Source organism: Pteropus vampyrus, unplaced genomic scaffold, assembly GCF_000151845.1.
Source record: "Pteropus vampyrus isolate Shadow unplaced genomic scaffold, Pvam_2.0 Scaffold123, whole genome shotgun sequence".
Classification (NCBI taxonomy): domain Eukaryota; kingdom Metazoa; phylum Chordata; class Mammalia; order Chiroptera; family Pteropodidae; genus Pteropus; species Pteropus vampyrus.
In genome coordinates, this window is record NW_011888904.1 from 3,988,064 (window position 1) to 4,008,541 (window position 20,478).

The 20,478-nt window shown below is 38.4% G+C and overlaps 1 protein-coding gene across 3 annotated transcripts in view; it reads left to right on the forward strand.

Moving 5' to 3' along the window:
• NR4A3 (nuclear receptor subfamily 4 group A member 3) overlaps window positions 1-14,522 on the forward strand; it is a 36,708-nt gene extending 22,186 nt beyond the window's left edge. For all 3 annotated transcript variants that reach the window (XM_023534265.1, XM_011366251.2, XM_011366252.2), the window contains 2 exons: window positions 1,332-1,510; window positions 13,004-14,522. In XM_023534265.1, coding sequence (XP_023390033.1) covers window positions 1,332-1,510; window positions 13,004-13,251 — 427 coding nt within the window. In that variant the 3' untranslated portion in view covers window positions 13,252-14,522. The remainder of the gene's footprint in view (window positions 1-1,331; window positions 1,511-13,003) is intronic.
• The last annotated feature ends 5,956 nt before the right edge of the window (window positions 14,523-20,478 follow it).

The window sequence follows — 20,478 nt, forward strand, 5'->3', positions numbered from 1 at the left end:
TCATGCTCTGGTGATTCTGATGCTGCTTGTGTGAGATCCAGGTTTTAAACTCTGAGATCGAACCATTCTGTCCTTGTTTGCCTCTGTGGAGGGATCTGTGAGAGAGACAGAGGTAGAATTACAACTAGAGTACTAGTAATTAGCATCATTACAGCTAATCCAGTGGGCAGGAGCCAAGCCAGCAATATGACTATCACCTATTAGGCAGACAGCAAAAGATTGAGTAAGTGATAAGCTCCATGCGGGCAGACACCATATGTGCCCTATTCACCAATTTTTCTCTAGTGTCTGGCTTCAGGAATGGCACATACATGGTGCTCATGAAATATTTGCCAAGTGAATGAATGAATCAAACTATTCCTTTTAGAGGCACAGTTAAAGAGATAATAACTTGTTAATGCAGTAGGCTGAAAGAGATAACTATGTGGCTAGAGATTTGAAAACTAAAGAAAGGCTAAGATTAAAGTAAGGACCACATAGAACTTAGAATTAGTTACATCTAATACTCATCGAGAGCCTCTTGTGTACCAGGTACCACGCATGGACCTTAAGTCCTTTATTTTATTTAATTTTCACAACAGTCTTAGGAGGTAGCAATTAGAATTCCTGTTTTATAGATAAAAGGAAACTCAGAGAATAAAGGAGTGCCTAAGGCCCCGCATTTAAGTGGTAGATGTCCAACTAGAAATTCCAGGGCACCTTTCAAGAGAGAAGAATGAGATGATTATGGTCATAATATACACTATCAGGGAAGGTTTAGAAATAGCTCTCTTCAGTCCCACTGTTAAAAGTAGAGAAGGTAATACAAAAAAGGACTCTTTACATTAGGCTAATTTTTAGTTTGCGATTGACTTCTGGCACTTATAGAGACTTAGTGTTTTTAGAATCTGCACAGTGGAATTGTAGTGTCTAGCCTCAGGCCTTATCAGTATTTGACATTTAAGAAAATGAGGAAGAAATCCTGGCCAAGGAACACTGAAGGGAGCAGTCTCGGTGCAGAGAGAGGCAGTGCACTGGGTTTCACCTCTGTTGTCCATAAGTACCTGCTCCTCCAAGGCCTCTGAGCCAAGGTGAGCCAGCAGCTGAGTCTAGTAGCTTCCCCAGGGCTGCTGTTCACCAGAGAAGTTAGTGTAGATAAGTGATGGTGGTTGTTTATCCCAGGATCACAGTCTTGTTCATCAAGAGTATTTGGGCAGGTTTCACAGCGCCACCCTGGGTTCTGAAGGTTGCCCCATGGCTGTCTGTGTGTTTTGATGCTATCCTGTTGGACAGACTGAACAGACCTATTTAACATGTCTCTACCCCACACCCCCCAATACATTCTCTTGTAGGTCGAACACTGCTGAAGATAAGTTTGTGTTCTGCAATGGACTTGTCCTGCACCGACTTCAGTGCCTTCGTGGATTTGGGGAGTGGCTCGACTCCATTAAAGACTTTTCCTTAAGTTTGCAGAGCCTGAACCTTGATATCCAAGCCTTAGCATGCCTGTCAGCACTGAGCATGATCACAGGTAAGCACCACTCTGCCGTCATCCAAAGTAACCTGTCCCCTTTTTTCTCCTTTCTTCTGCTAAGTGGATTCTGGCTTTGGCTGTCACACACACCAGAGAATTAGGAAAATGACGGCATTTTCCTGAAATCTACATTTAGCCAAGTTTAAACAAAGAGACGTACATCTGCAACTTATTGTCACGAACTTTCAGGAAAGAGGATTCCTAGCCTAATGAGTTATCATTGTCAATTAATCCAATGTATGAAAATCTAAGTTTCCACAGGAGATCAGGGTTGTTTTGATGTGGGTGTTTAAAGGAACGTTACCTTCACCCACCTATTCCTGTGAGGCAGAGGAGCACGTCCTCCTTTCACCCCTGTCCTTGGCTAGTGACCCAAAGTAAAACTACACACATATTAAACACAACTTTATTTATTTATTATATGTGCTGCCAAAGCAAGCACTTTATTTATTTATCTACCTCTTTATTTAATATCTTTGATTGGCAGGGGACGAAGAAAAATGGTTATTTGTACACAGCCAAAATGGCTCAACTCAGCAGTTTTTAGACGTTAAGAAACAGAAGCATAAAACATATTCAGTTTCCATATTATGCCTTTCTCTCCCTAGATGTCTCTCCCTTTCTATTTTGGGGGAGATAAAGGATCCAAAGGCAGAATGAGAGAGCAAAAGAGAAAGAGAAAGAAAGAGAAAAAAAAGAAAGAGAAAGGCATATCGGGTAAGAGAGGGAATGCCATCTCCCTGTGGATGCTCTCAAAGCCCCAGGCCCCAGCTCCCTTTGTGCCTTCATACTTTTACTCTCTCATTTGATCTCATCCTTCTTGGTCAGACTAGGGCCAGCTGAGGCAGTGACAGCAGGTGGAGGCTCCAGAAGAGGCTAGCCAGACCTGGGGCTCACCTGCCATCCTTTTTTCAGACTGAAGCGCAGCCTAGGCTCTTGGACTAAGAATCGAGGTTCAGATCTCATACCTTTTCGACTGTAGAAAGCCTGTTTTTTCGGGCAGGTGGTAAATTTCACAGAGGACCAAGTACATCTTTGGCATAGATGGGCCCTTCTTTGTGATACATCAGAAATATGCATTATTCCCATGCACCCTCTCGAGATATCTCTTGTTAGCTAAAGAGAGATATATGCCTGTGTACCTTAAAAGGCTGGGCTGGTTCATCATTTAACAGTTTAGAAGAAGGCAAAGAAAAGAAAATAGCATGTGCTACAGTAGAAATCAGACACTAGCTTGTTCCTTCAGTATTCCAAGTAAACTTCACCTCCCCGGATCTTTGGCCAAGGATGAGAAACCACCCACCCACCCACCCCCAACCTTTTTAATAAACAGAAAAACATTTTTATAATCTTAGGGTCAGGAAAATCTCTTCAAACAATACATAGAGCTCTGAAGAAAAATATCCACAGATTTGATGACAAAAATGAAACACTTTTTCACGATGAAAGACATCATAAATAGTAAATTTGAAATACATATAATACAACAAGAATTTAGAGTTTTTACGAATCAGAAATTTTTAAATATTTTCTTATTTAAAATTATTGGGGTGACATTGGTTAATAAAATCAAATGAGTTTCAAGTGTACAAATCAACAATATGCCATAGATATATTGCACTGTGTGCTCACCACCCAAAGTTAAATTTCCTCCCATCACCAAATATTTGATCCTTTTTACCCCCAACAACCTCCTCCTTCCCCTCTTCCCTCTGGTAACCACTAATCCACTATCTGTGTCCATGAGTCTCTGTCATGTTTGTTAGCTGCTTTCAGGTTTATATCCCACATATGAGTGAAATCACATGGTTTTCAACTTTTTCTGACTAATTTCGCTTAGCATGATTATCTCAAGATCCGTCCATGTTGTTGCAAATAGTGGTATTTCATCTCTTCTTGTATCCCATTGTATATATGTACCACATCTTCTTTATCCAATCATCTATTGAAGGACACTTCAGTTGCTTCCATGTCTTGGCCACCATGAATAATGCTGTTATGAACATTGGGGTGCATATATCTTTGCACATAAATGTTTTCAAGTTTTGGGGGTAAATACCCAGAAGAGTGATTGCTGGTTCATATGGTAATTGTATTCTTAGTTTTTTGAAGTACTCCCTTTTGATGGGAGTTGCCAGAGACTCCCAAGGAGCCATTAATGAAACAAAATCAAAGGCAGTCTTTACGAGTATGGATTCAGTTTAGAGAGCTTTCAAATGGCATACAGGAGCACCCATATAAAATAAGCACATTTAAGGCACAAGCATATTACTCCAGCAAGACTGTAAAGAAATTGGTTCAAAGGCTGCCTTTCAACTAAAGCTTTTCAGCTCAATTTTCAAAACCATTCAGCTCTTTCTAGGACAGTTAAACATTTAAAACTAAGAAGTATGGAGTTTAGTTAATATATATATATATAGTGTGTATATACACACACACACACACACACACACACACACACACATATCTTGGCTTTCTGTAAATAAAACCTGTACATTGCCACATCTCTGTGGAGATAGGTGTTGAGTCTAGTTAATCAAGTGCTCACTGATCTAGGCACTCTGCTGTATATCAGTTTGGTGTTCAGAGATGATAACATGCATCTCTGGAGGAGATAGAACATGCAAACTAATATGTGTGAAGATATAAGATGTTGAGTGTCATGGTAGAGATATGGGAGTGGGTACAAAGTGCTGAGAGACTGAAGGTGGGGGACAGTCTTGTCAAAAGAGGTAACATGAGCTGGTTCTTGATAAAAGCATATGATGTCTCCAGGCTAAAATGGAAGGAGTGAGATTTCTAGGCATAAGTAAAAATTTACTAATGCCATTGAAAATATGGCTGTTATAAGTTTCAGGAAGGAACTGTCTAAAAAAGTAGAGTGATGGGAAATGTTCTGTAAGAGTGGGACAGGACATGAAGAACCTTTCACACCTAGGTGAGAAGGTTGGCATTTATCTTGAGAGCAGCAGGGGTCTATGGAAAGTTTTAATCAGAGGAGCATCATGGTGAAGCTTGTGTTTTAGAAAGATCTACCCTGACAACTGGTTTTGAGCACAAATTGTAGCAGGAAAGAGATAAGGAAAAAAGGCCAGTCCAGATGTGATATCTGTAGTTTAAGGGGAGGGAGGGCCCGAGGTCTACGTCTTTTTTGTTTTGCTCTTTGAGTAGAAATTAATAGACAACTATAAGGCCAGGCAGTCCCAACTTGGAAAGATTGGGCAGTTTAGTGTTCAGAATACAGAGTAGGAATTAAGAGAAGGTGGTGTCATTTCCTGTCCCTGACTCTAATTTGCCGTATATCCTGTAGTTATAGCTGGTTAGCCCAATCCCATTTATGTGGAGACTTGCTTAGGGAGGAGGCTGTGTGGCATGGCAGATATAGCATAGACTTTGCCAGCACCCCCAGGTTTTAACCTGGGATCTTGTATTTAATAAGTATGTGCCATTGAATAATGCATTTTATTTATACTCCGATTTTCAGTTTTCCCACCTGTAGAATAGAGATGATAACATCTATTTCATGAGGCAGCAGTAAGGATTAGGTTTGTGATATAGCCAAACTGGATTCAGAATAGGCACTCAATCCACCTACGTTGCGTCCTGGAGGGATGGTGACAGGGACTCCTTCAAATTAGGCACATACCTTCCTCTTCCCTTTGAGAATCCCAGGTAGTCCCAAATCAATGTCAGCGGTATGAGGAAACAGATGGCTTTAGAAGGCAGTATGTTTGGTGAATATCTCCTTGGATGTTTGAGAGAGGCTCGAAGGACAATGATATTAAAAGAATTCAGCTGCACTTAAAACAAGCCAAGTCTTTTATGCGGTAGTTCCAGTTCCTGTCTGCAGTCCTATCAGCCTGTGCAGAGTGGGTTATAGGTGCTGTGGTTATAACATACAAGAAAAATAATCCCCTCTTCTCTCATTTCTGGACCTCACAGTACTCTCTTTGTGATTTGCTAGTTGGGAGCGGGGGTTGAAATATGTGAAAGCATCAGGAAGTGGCAGAAAAGGCGATGTATGGGAAACAGCAGTGTGCATTGTTGTGGATATTAGTTTTCATTTGAATTTGGGCTCCTGTGAAACCTTCACTTCTGAATAAGCTCCAATGATCATAAAGGGTAATTGTGGAATATCAGTTGGGCTATTGGCTTCAGAAAATATGTCCCAAACTTGTCTGCTCCTAAACCACAGAGAAGAACTCATGAAAAGGAAATAGGGTCTTAGAAGTCTAACCAGTCTTGCTTCCAGGAAAATTATTAAGAATCTGGACAGTATTTGGTAGTTTGCAAAAACATGGCTTTTTTTTCTAATTCTTTTTTTTTCTTCTTCCTCCACTTCTCTCTATGTGAAAAAGTAGGTGGTGAGGTGGGGCAGGAAATGGTTTCTTTCAGATCATTCTCCTTCCCTACAGTAAAAGGGGGTTCCCCACGGTTGTGGTTGTCAGATGTTTTTAGGTCCTCAGTTCATTCACCCTAACCATTCCCTTTTGCCAGTGCCACATCTCTGACATAAGAGTAATAGAAATGCTTTGCTTCTGATGGGGTACCAATGAGGTGATATCTAGTCGCAGTTAATAATGATTAATAAGTAAATAGAAAATTTGTGTGGAACTACCATTTTGTAAGTATCCATTCATTATATAAATATTCAGGGCCTTCTATATGTCAGGCACGGTGTCAGTCTCTAGGGATGCAAAGATGAGCCATACATGAATTCTTCTGTCAGAAAGCATACAGCCTACTAGGAAGTCATATATGATTAGGATGTAATGAACTCTGTGTATGGTGGTTAGTGCTCACGTCCTTAAAAGGGACAGAGTCAGTGCTGGAGAAAACCAGATCACTGCTAACTTTTGGCGGGTAAGGAAGAAAGATGGTACTGGTCATGAATGGCGTCTACACATGGCAAGATATAGAAGGACATTCCTGATCAAGAAAACAGTATAGTAAGGGCATGGCAGTGGAACACTTTGGCATACTTTGGGGAAAAACAAGTACAATGGAGTTGCATTATATATGTGTTAAATCACGTATATAATCTCAATAGCAAGAAAAGAAAATTTAAAAGAGTATAGACTGTTATACTCAATGACTGTATGTCCTGGAGTGAGCATGAGAGTGAATCCACTCTGGATCCTAATCTCTACTTCTGGTGATGAGAGCTGCACTTCTGGGAAATTCAAAGGATTTTTTTAGGGGAAAAAATGATTCTATGTGATATTTATCTTATGGCCTGGTGTTATGACCTGACCTCAGAATAAAATCCATTTCTCATATAATTAAAAAGGATATCAGATTGGAAAGGCAGTTTTGGACCAGATGATTAAGGGAATCTTGAGTGCCCAAATGCCATTTTGCTTATTACTATACTAAAAGAATGCTTTCCGTAGCTTTTTTTTTTTTTTTCTTTATTTGGGTCTTCTGTCAGGTGAGAAAATGACTCCTTTCTTTTCTGCCTGTAGTCTTTTTCCTGGTCTTATTGGAACATAAAATCTAAGATTGAGGAAAAGAAAGAAGGTAGAACAGGGGCAGAAAGCAATGAAACAGTGACCTGGCAGGACCAAGCAGATGGCTGATCCTGCCTCGCCCTCCACCACCTGTCTTCCCAGAATTCTGCTCACTCTAAATGGTTACCTGGTTACCTTGTTTTTGTATCAAATATAGCCATCAGCCACATTGCAAGGAAAATTAAATGTAAAACTTGGCAGGGCAATATGGGTGTGTGTGTGTGTGTGTGTGTGTGTGTGTGTGTGTGTGTGTGTGTGTGTGTTTTGGTTTTGTTTTGTTTTGTTTTTAAGGTAGGGGGCGGTGGCAGGGAGTTTGTCATGGGATTTGGTGATTGGCTATCTGAGTTCCAGTCTTCAACTTGCAACTTTGGGCAAGTTCTTTACCCTCTTGGAATCTTAGTTTTCTCATTTTCTACATATTTCTCTTAAAGATCGAATGAGCTAATGTACTTTTCAGGAAAAAAATTTAGACAAACTTTCATTATTATTGTTATCCTGACTGTTATGTCTTAATTCCAGGAAGAGCTAGCTGCTCTCTTCCCTCGGAATCTATAAAAAATATTCATGCATCCCTACAATTGCATATATACATCATATTAAGTAATTTCTTTGTGTCTCTCTTTTCCAACTAGACTACAGGTTTCTTAAAGGCAAGGAGAGTCTTTTCATCTTTATAATTTAGCATTTAAAGATGTCTGGCATATGGCATATATTAGTTGAGTAAATGGGTTAATTGTGAATATCAGACAGTCTCCCAAATTAGGAAAATCTGAATTAATCACTTTTAGTCCACCACTCTGTGTTTAGAAAATAAACTAATTCCTGAGAACCACTATATTTCAATTCATATTAATTCAATAGTATTAATAAAGCAACTGCTATGTGACAGGCGTACAATCCCTTACCTTCAAAAAGTTTGTGTTCTCATCGAGAAGACAAACTGAAAAGCGCTATTACAGCCTCAGCACAAGCTGCCTGCTGACTTGTGGCTTCGTGACTGGCCTGGGCTCATTGCCTCTGGGACTGCCCATCAGTAAAGGATGTTATATATCACATGAGAAGTAGCAGTGAGATGACTTCCCAGAGAAAGGAGTGGAGCTCAGAGCAGGAAATCCTGTTTGTTGGTGTTTGAGCCACACACACATCTCTCCCCCGGAGCCCTCTTCTCCTTCCTCTTTGGCTGAACCTGTGTTATTGTTGTCTCTGGGTTGACCTGTGCCCTGAGACCTGCTCAAAAAGATGAGTTGCTTTTCTCATTGGGGCTCCTGATGGTACCATTATCCCTTTCCTCATTCCTGGCTTCTTGCCTTGAGGGGAGGGGGTTTAATGTTTCTTACATGAGCCTAAAAGGCAGAACTGAGAACTGTAAGAAGGCAAAATTTCACTGAGTATAAGAAAGACTTTCTAGTAGACAAAACTGTTTAAAATTAGAACAAGTGCCCATGGGGAATGAGTTCCTGCCTTGGAGAATAAGGTTTACCAACAGAGACTGAACGAATGCTAGGTGTAGACTGGGTGGGTCAAGCATCTTATGGGGACTAGGATTGACTAAAGCAGAGCTTCTTCAGCTTTCATGTGCATGCAGATCGCTGGACATCTTGTTAAACTGCAGATTCTAATTAAGTAGGTCTTGGGGGAGGGGGCTGAGATTCTGCATTTCTAACAAGTTCCCAAGGAATGATGCTGCTGCTGGTCCAGGGACAACACTTAAGTAGCAAGGGATAAGGGAAGCTATTGGTAATTGGGATCCCATCAAATTAATAATAGCTACTATTTAAAAATACTCGGTGTCAGGCACTGTGCCAAGAGCTCTCTACACGTGCTATTTTATTTAATGTTGTTTAGTAAATAGATTTAAAAGTACTTGGGGTGAATTATAGCAGAGACGGGAGGCAGAGAGACAAATCGAAAGCTATTAAAACAATCTAGGTAACAGATATTGAAGACCTGGTGCAGGAACAGTGAGGTTGAGAGGAGGAGACAGATGCAAGGAACATCACAGAGATAATAACCAAAGTTCTTGCAGTACATTAAATATGATGGGCCAGGGGGAAGGAATTATTAAGAGACGATTATGAGAGTGATGAGAAGGACTGTGGAATCATTCATAGGTCAACTGAGAGGTGTGGCTGATTTGAAGGGGCAATTAACAAGTTGAGTTTGGGACACAGAGGATACTTGTTAATATTTAAGTACTTACTATATGCTAAGTACTGTTTCAAATACTTCACATGTATTAATTCATTTAATTCTCACAACAACCGATGAGTCGGACCATTATGAGCCCTGTTTTACAAATGTGGACCCAGACCCAAAGCTACCCAGCTAATAAGAGGCAGAGCTAGGCTTTGTAGGCAGGAAATCTGGTTCCAAAACATCTGATGTAGGTTTTAGAGTTTGTAAAGTTCTTTACTGTTGCTAACTTCTTAATAACTCTCTACTTGTATATTTATTCTGAGCAACCTACACATTTAATATCCATTTAATCATATTTTATAGGTCCTTAACCCTCCATTTATATATTCGTTTAACAGATATTTATTGGGTATCACCTATCTACATAGGCTTGGTGCTAGAGATAACAATGGTAAGCAAATACAGTCTATGTCCCCATGGAGCTTACATTTCAAGGAGGAGGCAGGCAAAAGTCACATAAATATCTGATTTTAACCTGTTATATCTTTCAAAGAGAAAAAATAGAATGCCATAGGAGAACATCATCCAGACCGGGAGTAAAAAGGGAAAAGCTTCCTTGAGGAAATATTTGATCTGTGATTTAATGATGAGTAGATTTTAAGTAGGTAGAGCACAGACCTAAATAGCTCTATCATTTCACTCAATCAGTCTCTTCCCCCACCTCTTTCTTTCCTTCACCCCATCTCACTCCCTGCTCTCTCTTTTCCTCTTCCCTGCCTCCTTTCCTCTCTCCCTTAGCAGAGATGTCTATGGCGTGGATAGCTAAAATCCACAGGCATCCAACACTGTCTTTAGATGCTAACACCACACAGGTTAGAAGTGTGATCTGTTGTCTGTTTTGTTCACTCCTCTAACCCCAGTGGCTACAACATTGCTGGGCACAGAATAGGTACTTGATAAATATGTGTTGAAAGAATTAATTAATCAATTAGTTAATTAGGTACACAAAAAGTAGGAGAGAGTTCCAGGGAGGCTGAGATCATCTCAAGATGAGGAGAAATGTTCTAAAACAACGCTCAGGGCAGCCTGGTATAACAGAAATGTCTCTGGACTTGGAGTGAAAGAAATTAACCACTTGTTAATTTTGAACATGAAAAAGTCACTTAACACTTTGAGCCTTAGCCTTCTTACCTATTTAAATAACGATCATCTTCATCTTGCCTAATTCAAAGGGTTATTGTGAAGGTGTGATAAAATAATGTAGGTAAAAGAATGTAATAGAAAGTGCTTTTAAACATATTTTTATTGTCATGATGAAATAATGAACTCCTAGTCTGGCTCGTGTCAGGCAATCTCTGTGGTATCTTGTAGTGAAGAGTCATATCTTAGATAGGAGTTTGAACTAAATGACTCAGATTCTTTCCAATTCACATGTACTATGGTTATGACATAAATCCGTTACTTAACCGTTTCTATAAATTGTGTTTTAGAGTTTTGAATACATAGAGTTGAGTTAAAATACTAAAGTATTGGATAAAAATTATGTGAATCAAAATGCAAGAAATATTGAGAAGCTATTTTTGTTTTTCATGGTGGACAAAGATCTTAAACTAAAATCCGTATATAATTTTCTAGGAAGGGGGCAAGTCCAAATGTCTGGTTTCCCCCAGAATTTATGAACGCTCAATATCAGCTTTGCAGCCATGTTTACCAAGCTGCAAGAAGAAAGGGGATCCCTTAAAGTAAGATGTCAGTGATTGGGGTTTTGAGGAATTTCAAATTACTAGGAAGCTCCTAGACACTTAGTGACTCCCTAGTGATTTGAAAATCTGCTGGCTGCTGGCAGTAGTTTGCATGGAGACTGAATTTTATCTCAGCCCTTTTGAAAAAGTGAAGAAGCCACAAATCCAATAGCTGTTCAAAACAACAAAGAAGGTGCCTTTGGCTTCTAACAGGAGTGCCTCTGAATTCCTCAAGGAATTCCAGGCCTAGGGTTGATCCAGCTGGCAGGAGGTATCGATCTCTACTTGAATTCACTGAATAAATAATGGTTGCCATAGTTATTGAGCAGTCACAACTGGTTGGAGAGCAGGGAAAACTCTGGGGCATCTTTTGTGAGTTTGGCCATGAGAAAATCTGGTTGCAAGGTTTCATAATCAACCCCTCCCAAAATCCAGGCAACACATTGCTCAGTTTCTTTATCCTGATAATGAATATAGGATCTGGAGTATAGTGCAAGACATGAGGCACTGAAAGGAAGGGAAAGCCTAAATCCATGGATTGGTATTTTATTCTGTGAAAAACATCTCTCCCTGATTATGAACTAATTTGATATATCTCAGTATTAATAGAATGTACTATCAACAAGATGGCTGGTCATGTTACAGCTGCTAGAGGGCTTCACAAAGGACCAAATCTATTTTAACGTTGTTTATTATACAATTAACATTAACCTGGAAATTTTTAAAAGAAAGGGGTTATCTGACAATCTCATAAGTATTTTCACTTTTCGTTTTCATTCATCCTTCTCTATATAAAGAAATAATTTTTGCAAAGGTGTAATCACAGCTTAGATACCATTTTATATTCTATTCTCTAATGTGATGTTATATATTTTTCCATGTTGCTTCATAGTCTTAGTATTTGCCTTTTCTGATGTCTACCGAATCTTCCATTATGTGGATGTATCATTTTTTACTCAACAGTTACCCTATTCTTCCACTCTTTATCTTTTTCCAGTTTTTAAAGTAGATAATGCTATGTCCAAATGTCTCCAATGCGTACAGTTTTATCCTTCTGTTGAATTTTTCCTTCGGATAAATTCCCAAGAGTAGGATTACTTGGTCAGAGGCTATGAACATTTTATAGCTCTTGAAATTTGCTGCTGAATTTGCAGTCTGCTTTTTTTTGCTTTTGGTGGCGGGGTTGAGGTGGGAGTGGGAACATAACTTTAGACAGAACACCATTGCAGGCTGGTACTCTTGAAATTCACTCTTGGGTGCTTCTTCTGAGACTGAAACAAGGGGATTATGTATTTAGTAAAGATAAACTATAAAGGACAGATTTGCATCTGGGCTGATTAGCTAATAGTTTCCTGGGGAAAGCAAAATCATACACTATAAAGCTTGGGAATTAGGGAACTTTATTGCCTTTGGTTTGACCCTACAGTTACCAACTATTTCTGTGTGTCGGGCATTGTCTTAGGTGCTGACTGTACCATGTATGTAGTGCTCTTCAGTTGACAAGACATTTTCATGTAGCATTCATCTTAGTTGAGCCTCACAATAATCTGTAAGGTGGGTTTTATTGCAATTACACTTTTTCTTTTGATTTACGTGTCATATTTAAGACACACAGAAAGGAAAGAAGAGTACAACAAAGACTTGTGTATCTACCACCCTATAATCCCCATTTTCCTAGGAGGACACTGAGCCTTAGAGGGATTAGGTCACGCCTCTAGTAAGTGACAGAGCTAAAACTGGAACCCAGGTCTGTCTGACTCCAAGTCCAGTGTCCTTTTTCTATATTGTGTTGCATTGAGATAAGCCATCTGTGAGTTACAAGCCACTGACATGCTGCTGGAAATTTTCATGACTGTACTTTAGTATAATTATATACATCAGAACTGGAAGGAACCTTAGAGATCATTAATGCTAATCTTTTTTTAGAGAAGGGAAAACTCAACCAGCTCATACACAACTAGCCAAGCTGGGGAGAAATCCAGATCTCTTGGTCCCTGAGCCTCCTTTTATTTACAGCAAGAGAAGAAAAGAATGTCCGGGTAGTTGCTTTGTTTTTCTGATGACTTTTGCTTTAAGAAAATCACTTTTCTATGCCTCTGCAGAACGACATGGGTTAAAAGAACCAAAGAGAGTGGAGGAGCTATGCAACAAGATCACAAGCAGCTTAAAAGACCATCAGAGTAAGGGACAGGCTTTGGAGTCCACTGAGACCAAGGTCCTAAGTGCCCTGGTAGAACTGCGGAAGATCTGCACCCTGGGCCTCCAGCGCATCTTCTACCTGAAGCTGGAAGACTTGGTGTCTCCACCTTCCATCATTGACAAGCTCTTCCTGGACACCCTGCCCTTCTGAGTAGGAGCAGCCTGAGCAGGGAGCCGCCTCATCTGCTAGCACCTGCTTGCTAAGCAGCAGAGGGATGGGTCTGGACACTTACCATTCCTGTCTTTTCTTAAGAGGAAAAAGCAGCTCCTGAAAAAAAGAAAGACTTTTTTTTTTTTTTCTGGCACTTTTCCTTACAACCTAAAGCCAGAAAACTTGCAGAGTATTGTGTTGGGGTTGTGTTTTATATTTAGGCTTTGGGGTCAGGGTGGGAGGGGGGTATAGTTCATGAAGGTTTTCTAAGAAATTGCTAACAAAGCACTTTTGGACGATGCTATCCCAGCAGGAAAAAAAAAAGAGGATAATATAACTGTTTTAAAACTTTCTGGGGAATACAATTATAGTTGCTTTGTATTTAAAAACAAGAACAGCCGAGGGTTGTTCGCCAGGGTAGGATGTGTCTTGAGATGATCCCTTTAGAATACACTTCCTGTTTCAAGGGTACATATGTGGTGCAAACAAGGCAGAAATTCCCTCTTCTTAATTTCTTTCTTCCTTTATTTTAACAAATGGTGAAAGATGGAGGATAACCTATCAATCAGACATAGCAAAATGATAATGGCTGTTCACTTCCATATACAAGTGCAATTTTTAAAGTGCTGTCTTACTAAGTCTTGTTTATTAACTCTCCTTTATTTTATATGGAAATAATAAGGAGGCAGTTATGTTAGCAAATGACACATGCTAATTTCCTAGCAGAGGCTTTGTCCGCCTGCCCTTTAAAACCCTTCTGAGGTATGGTCCATCCAAGATTTCAGTCCATTCTTAATGGATCCAGATCCCTGCCCTGACTGTCCAGCTGTCCTAAAGAGAGCTCAGATTATAAGGTGGATTGCATACAACTGTTTTGGTTGTGTTCTGTCAACCCTGCCGGAGTTCCCTAAACTTGCTTTAGTTATAGCAATTGACTGACACATTCGTTCAGAAGCCCAGGAGCGTTTGATGAGTCTCAAATGTTTGATCCCTAGATAAGTACGTGCAAATGAGTAGGAACTGGATCATACAGGGTAAACACCAGGGGTAATAAGGTTTTTTAATATATATAACTTAATTTTTGTTATCGGTTGAAGAGACAATTTTGGAGAGCAAGCGAGTCTTATTTTTAAAAAAATAGTATGAATGTAAGTACTAGAAAGGATTAGTGGGCTGCGTTTCAACATTCCGTGTTCGTACTCCCTTTTGTATGTTTATACTGTTAATGCCATATTACTATGAGATAATTTGTTGCATAGTGTCCTTATTTGTATAAACATTTGTATGCACGTTATACTGTAATAGCTTTGCCTGTATTTATTGCAAGACCACCAGCTCCTGGAAGCTGAGTTACAGAGTACTTAAATGGGGTGTTCACAGTGACTTGGATACACCAATTAGAAATTAAATAAGCAAATATATATATAAATATAGCAGGTTACATATATATTTATAATGTGTCTTTTTATTAACCATTTGTACAATAAATGTTAATTCTCATGCAGTTATTTTATGGTTCATTTGCAGTGACTTTTAAGGCAGTACTGTTTAGCACTTTGATATTAAAATTTTGCTTATGTTTTGCTAAATTCAAATGATGTTTGAAGATTTTTAAGTCTAAAAGTCTTTATATTATATATTCTGTATCAAGTCAAAATATCCTTGGCCATTTTGCTAAGAAACAAACTTTGAATGTCAAATGGATGTCACAGTAGTTTTTGTTAGCTTTAACTCATTTTTGCGTTAGTCTTTTTAAAGGAAAAGTAACAAAACTATACTGTTTATATTGTCATTAAATTATACAATCAAAAACATGCCAAATGAATTGCCTATTGCTGCAAAGGATAAACCAGATAGCAAATCATATATGTTTTTTCCAAGAGTCATTCTGATATTTGATCATGTATTATGTTTGTGAGCTTTTATGAAAGATTATTATTTTTATATCAAGATAATAGGATCTTGGAATGTTTGACTTGGAAGGGGCTTGACTTGTCAACTAGTCCACCCCACCCCCCGCACCGCTGAAATTCATAGAGGAGAAAACTGGGGCCCAGCAAAGGGTAAAGAGTTACCGAAGTTCAAATAGCTAGTACCAGAATCAAGATTAGGACAAAATTCTTCTTTCCATAGATTTTTTTTTTTACTCAATTTACTGTATTTATAGGAAAACAGGCTTTTAAAGATAACCACTAATACTTACATTTTACCTGATGATAACCATAATTAAAGTAGTACTTTTGCATTAATGTTTTGAGCTTATATGCAAACATAATAAACATTATTAAATATCAGGAAAACTAACATGTCATAAAAGGTAGCTTCAGACCAAATTCAAATTGAATTTGAATAAATTAGAAGTATTGTGCATACATAACCCTTTTGTGCACTGTTAGTATTGGAAAGTCAATCCTTGTTTTTTTGTCATGTCTGAAAAAGAAAAAAAAAACAGAGCTCCAGAGAAATGCTGTTACTTTTTATTTTTACACCTTACAGATTTAAGGAAAAAACTTTTTAGTAGTGATATCGATTGGTTGGAAGGGATGAAAAAGATTTTTAGTTATAGGTCCAAACACTAGTGCTGAAAATAAAATTATAGCCAGTGTTCTTCTGTCTTCCATAGTTATTACAACTATGAGAGCCTCCCAAGTCATCTATCAGTTCAACTCTTTTTTTGTCTTAATGTTGACACACAAGTTTATACAGAGTGGATGACCAAATAGCTCAGAAGAGGACAGCAAGAATTAAAGCAGGTGATTCTTCCCTTGTGGAAGAGCTCTCTCAGTGTGAACATGCCTTCTGGGGGCAGAAATCAGGAATCCACCAGCTGTTAATGGAGAGTGCCTTGCTTTTATTTCAGACAGCAGAGTTTTCCAGAGTTTCTCTGCTCCTCAAACAGCATTGCTCTTTAGTGTGTGTTAACCTGTGGTTTGAAAGAAATGCTCTTGTACATTAACAGTGTAAATTTAAATGATTAAATTAAATTACATTTTATCAATGGCTACTGGTGTGTTGAATAAGCATGCTTCATTTAACAGTATTCTCTTAATCGCATATAGTAGTATTTAATGTGAACACTTAAACACATCTAATGGATTTTTAAAGGCTTACAAATGCTGAAAAACATTAATAAGCATTCCAATTGAAAATATATTAAACTTCACTGATTTGAAAGAAGAACATTCTAAATTCAATAACCATTTATTGACTACTTCCTGTGGGCAAAGCACTGTTGGGTGCTTTGATGAGATACAAATACACAGTGTATGAAACTGTTTTTCTTTGACTGTATATAACTTAAATAGAGCTAACAATTTGTTGCCTAAATGTATTCTTTAGGGATATGAAGGCACTATTTCTATATCATGATGGTGGGATACTAATTGTTTGTGGACCAGAATTTACAAAAATCAGTGGTAGAGTTCTCAAAGATTGATCAGTACTCTGCCTTTTTGCTGAAGTCATCGCTACTACATTGCTTAGAAACCCCTCTCTGTGGGCAATGCAAATGTAACTTTTATTCAACGCTATCCCAAACATCGTACATTGAGTAAGTGCAAATATGTTTGTGTGTATGTTGATGGTTCAAAAAAAAAAGAAATGTGCAGCTCACGTGATTTACTTCATCAGTTCATGCATAAAATATTTTCTGTGACATCTAAGTGTGCCATTGTGGTCTAAAAGACAAACCTTCCTGCTTCTCAGCAGTACCTTCACTTCCTCAGCGATAACATATGATTAGCAAGAAAAAAAATGAGATAGTGAAGCACCATCTTACATATGAGTTCAAATATAGGTGGTTAGCTAAAAAAGAAAGAAAGGGTTGTTTCTTCTCTGGGGAACTCAAGGGGTAAAAGTCTGCTTTGAATGGACAGGGAGGCAGGAAAGTCAGGGCTCAATAAGGGGCATAAGTTAAATGCACAAAGATAATACAAGATGTTAATTGTCGACCCTTTTAAATTGTAAAATATACATAAAACTTACCATCTTGACCATATTTAAGTGTACCATTCAGTGATGTCAAATACATGCACAAATACTGGTTTATAACCAGTCTTCAGAACTTCATCTTGCAAAACTGAGACACCTACAGGTCTTTGTGCGAACATGTTTCATTTCTCTGGAGTAAATACCTAGAAGTGGAATCGCTGGGTAGATTTAACTTTATAAGAAGCTGCCAAGCCTTTTTATATAGAAATAGAATATCTTCCAGGCACGTGGCTACTCAGGACAAACATGTTGCTCAGACTTCCTTGCAGCTAGGGGTGGTCTTGGCAGTATGTTCTGGTCAACAGGATATAAGTGAAAGTGTTATCTGGTTACTATGTCCTCTCTGCCACTCTCTCCTTCCAGATGGCATTTGACAGCAACCTTCTAGAGACAACATTATTATTGTCTGGCCCCAAAGAGTGTCTCTATGGGTAGAAATTTCAACTTGGAGAAAAATCAAGAGTAGCATCATGATAGGGGATATTTTAGGATAGCTTGCAGGGCTGGTCTTAGAATGTCTGATTTGTACTGTAACCCACATGTTATCTGTGGCCTCTTCTCTTTAGGATCTAAGAGGCATTGTTTTGAAATCCCTACTCCATAAAGACCTCCTCGAGATATCTTCAAATTCTGCCAATTTTTACATTAGCCTGGGCTTCAGGATCCCACATATTTGCTTAGCTCCATTAATAGATTGTCTTGCTGTACTTCTTTCCAGTGTCATCCCTATTTCTGGTGTTGCTCTAGAAGTACAACTTAGATATTTTCCTTAATTTCTACCCCAAAATCATGTATAAGACTTTCCCAGCTTCCAGAAAACTATCTTGAGCCAGTGTCATTTACCTCTTCTTGTTCATCCCTCCACCTTATATCTGGAATATGGATGCTACCTTAAACTATGGAGATAAGGGTACTTCCTAAGGATTGTAGAAAAGTAAGTTGGAAGGAATCCGGGTATTTGAGGGTTTTGTTGAGAAGAGCTAACCTCTCAGTCATGGGTTGCTTATATCTAAACTTTTCATAAGAGAGAAATTAACTCCTTGCTTAAACCATTGTTATTTGACTTTTTTCATTACTCAAAGCTGAACTATATCCCAACTTAGACACACAGGATGCAAAAAAATAGCCCATCCGCAGCATAGGTTAAAAAACAAAAATCAAGAGTATTAATGATGGTGACTCAGTATAATCAGTCATGTTTTGAGGCTACCAAAACACTCAAAGATATCTTAGATCAAAATTATCTGTTCATTTATTAATTCCTTGATTCATTCAACTTTGAACTAGGTTCCATGTTTCTGCTTCCTCATAACTTCATAGACCTGATGGTGCCTGTCCCTCATCATTGAAATTCTTGCTAGTTTGTGGTTTCTTTCTTATCAAAACCTAATTTCACTTTTACCACTAACCACCTTATTCAGTATTTTTCAATTCCTATTCCTAAGAGAGAAAATTTAATAAGTCTAGGTCAACTTTTCATGCCAGGCCAATTATAGGGTCGCTGAACAATCTGTGGATTAGGTGCCCTTGGGTCATCTCTGGGCTAGTCAGCTGTGGTTGAGGAAGAACATGCAATGACCTTTCAGAAAATATTGTGACTTGAATAGTTTCAATCTGAAGGTGCCATAAATATAGTGGCACTGTGACTATCATGTCTAGGATAGTTTGACTTGGCTTATGGAGATAATTGTGGGGGACAGTTTCAGTAAAACCATTCCTTCTTGATCTCTTTAGTGCAAATGCCTGGTTCCTGGAAACCCTTAGAAAATGCTCGTTGAGTGAATTCAAGTTAGATATTCATTGATGGAGGTGGGAGATAAAAAAACATCAAATTCCCAAAAGATAGACTATGCCATTATTTCCAAAGTCAAGGCCTATCTAGAACCAAAGTGTGTAGTTTCATATTTTTCTGAACTTTAATGCAAAAAAAGGAAAGACAGAGAAAGAATGAGAAAATCAACACAACCTCAAGAAAGGTTTGTTTTTTCCTTTCCTTTAGAAAGCAGCTGTCAGTTTAACTTATCCAAAAATACTGTCAGTGATGAGCATGACTGAAAATGCATTTTATCTGTAATTAGAGAGATTACATTAAACACTATTATTTGCAGACACACATTGAATTAACCCTAATCGAGGCTAGCAAATAGTAGAGCTTGCCTATTTTTTGCCTCAAAAGTTTTAGGAAATTGTGACAGTTGACACACAAGGGACAATGCTGACAAGATTTCTTTCCATCAAATGCCAGACAGTAATTGTAATTGCCTTTAAAAATGTTTTAAGCAGTTTCGTTAGTAAATCAGAAGTTGCCACAAATCATGCTGATAGTTTCTAAACATGGGGGTTGTTGACTGTGCATTCCAATATGAGTTTAATGAATTGATTTTCTAAGAAATTTAACTTTGCATCTGTTTTCCGGTGTAATTAATTCACTCTGATTAATGTGATTAGCATGGATATCAGTGGATTACACAAGATCCCTATATTTATTCACTTATTTTTAATCTGCCACACTGTCCATTGGGAAATTATTATAAGTGTTCTCGGGAAAACATCTTGCTGGTAGCTGTGGTCACATTGGATTTCTACAAAGCAGAATCCTGGTAGGAATTCACTGATTATTCAGACTATGAAGCCTTGTACTTTTGTTTGAGGAACCTGTTAAAGTTTACACAGTCTCTGTCTTTAAAGAATTTATAATCCAGAAGAGAAGATGAGACAGGCATTCCAGTGCAAGTCATTTACAAGGAAAAATGACTGTCCTCAGATTCTTTGAGCACCACTCCTCCGCTTTCCTTAAATAATGCTATTACCCGAGGTATGTCAATGGCCTGCTGCTTCTCTAATGCTTCCCACTATCCTGAGCAGTCTTATTCATGGCTTCAGCTACCACTTCTGAATCTATATTTCTTTTTTTTTAATTAAGGTTATTGGGGTAACATTGGTTAATACAATTACATAATTTTCAGGTGTACATTATAATTTAACATCTATATATTCTATTGTGTTTACCACCCAAAGTCCAGTTTCCTTCAGTTACCATATATTTGATCCCCTTTACTCACTTCACCTTCTCCCTACCCCCCTATATTTGACCCCCTTTATCCCATCTACCTCCCTTCTCCTCCCCTCTCCCCCACCCTCTGGTAACCACTAGTCTATAGTCCATGTCCATGAGTCTCTGTTTGTTTGTCCTGTTCATTTGTTGCTTTTAGGTTTATATTCCACATATAAGTGATA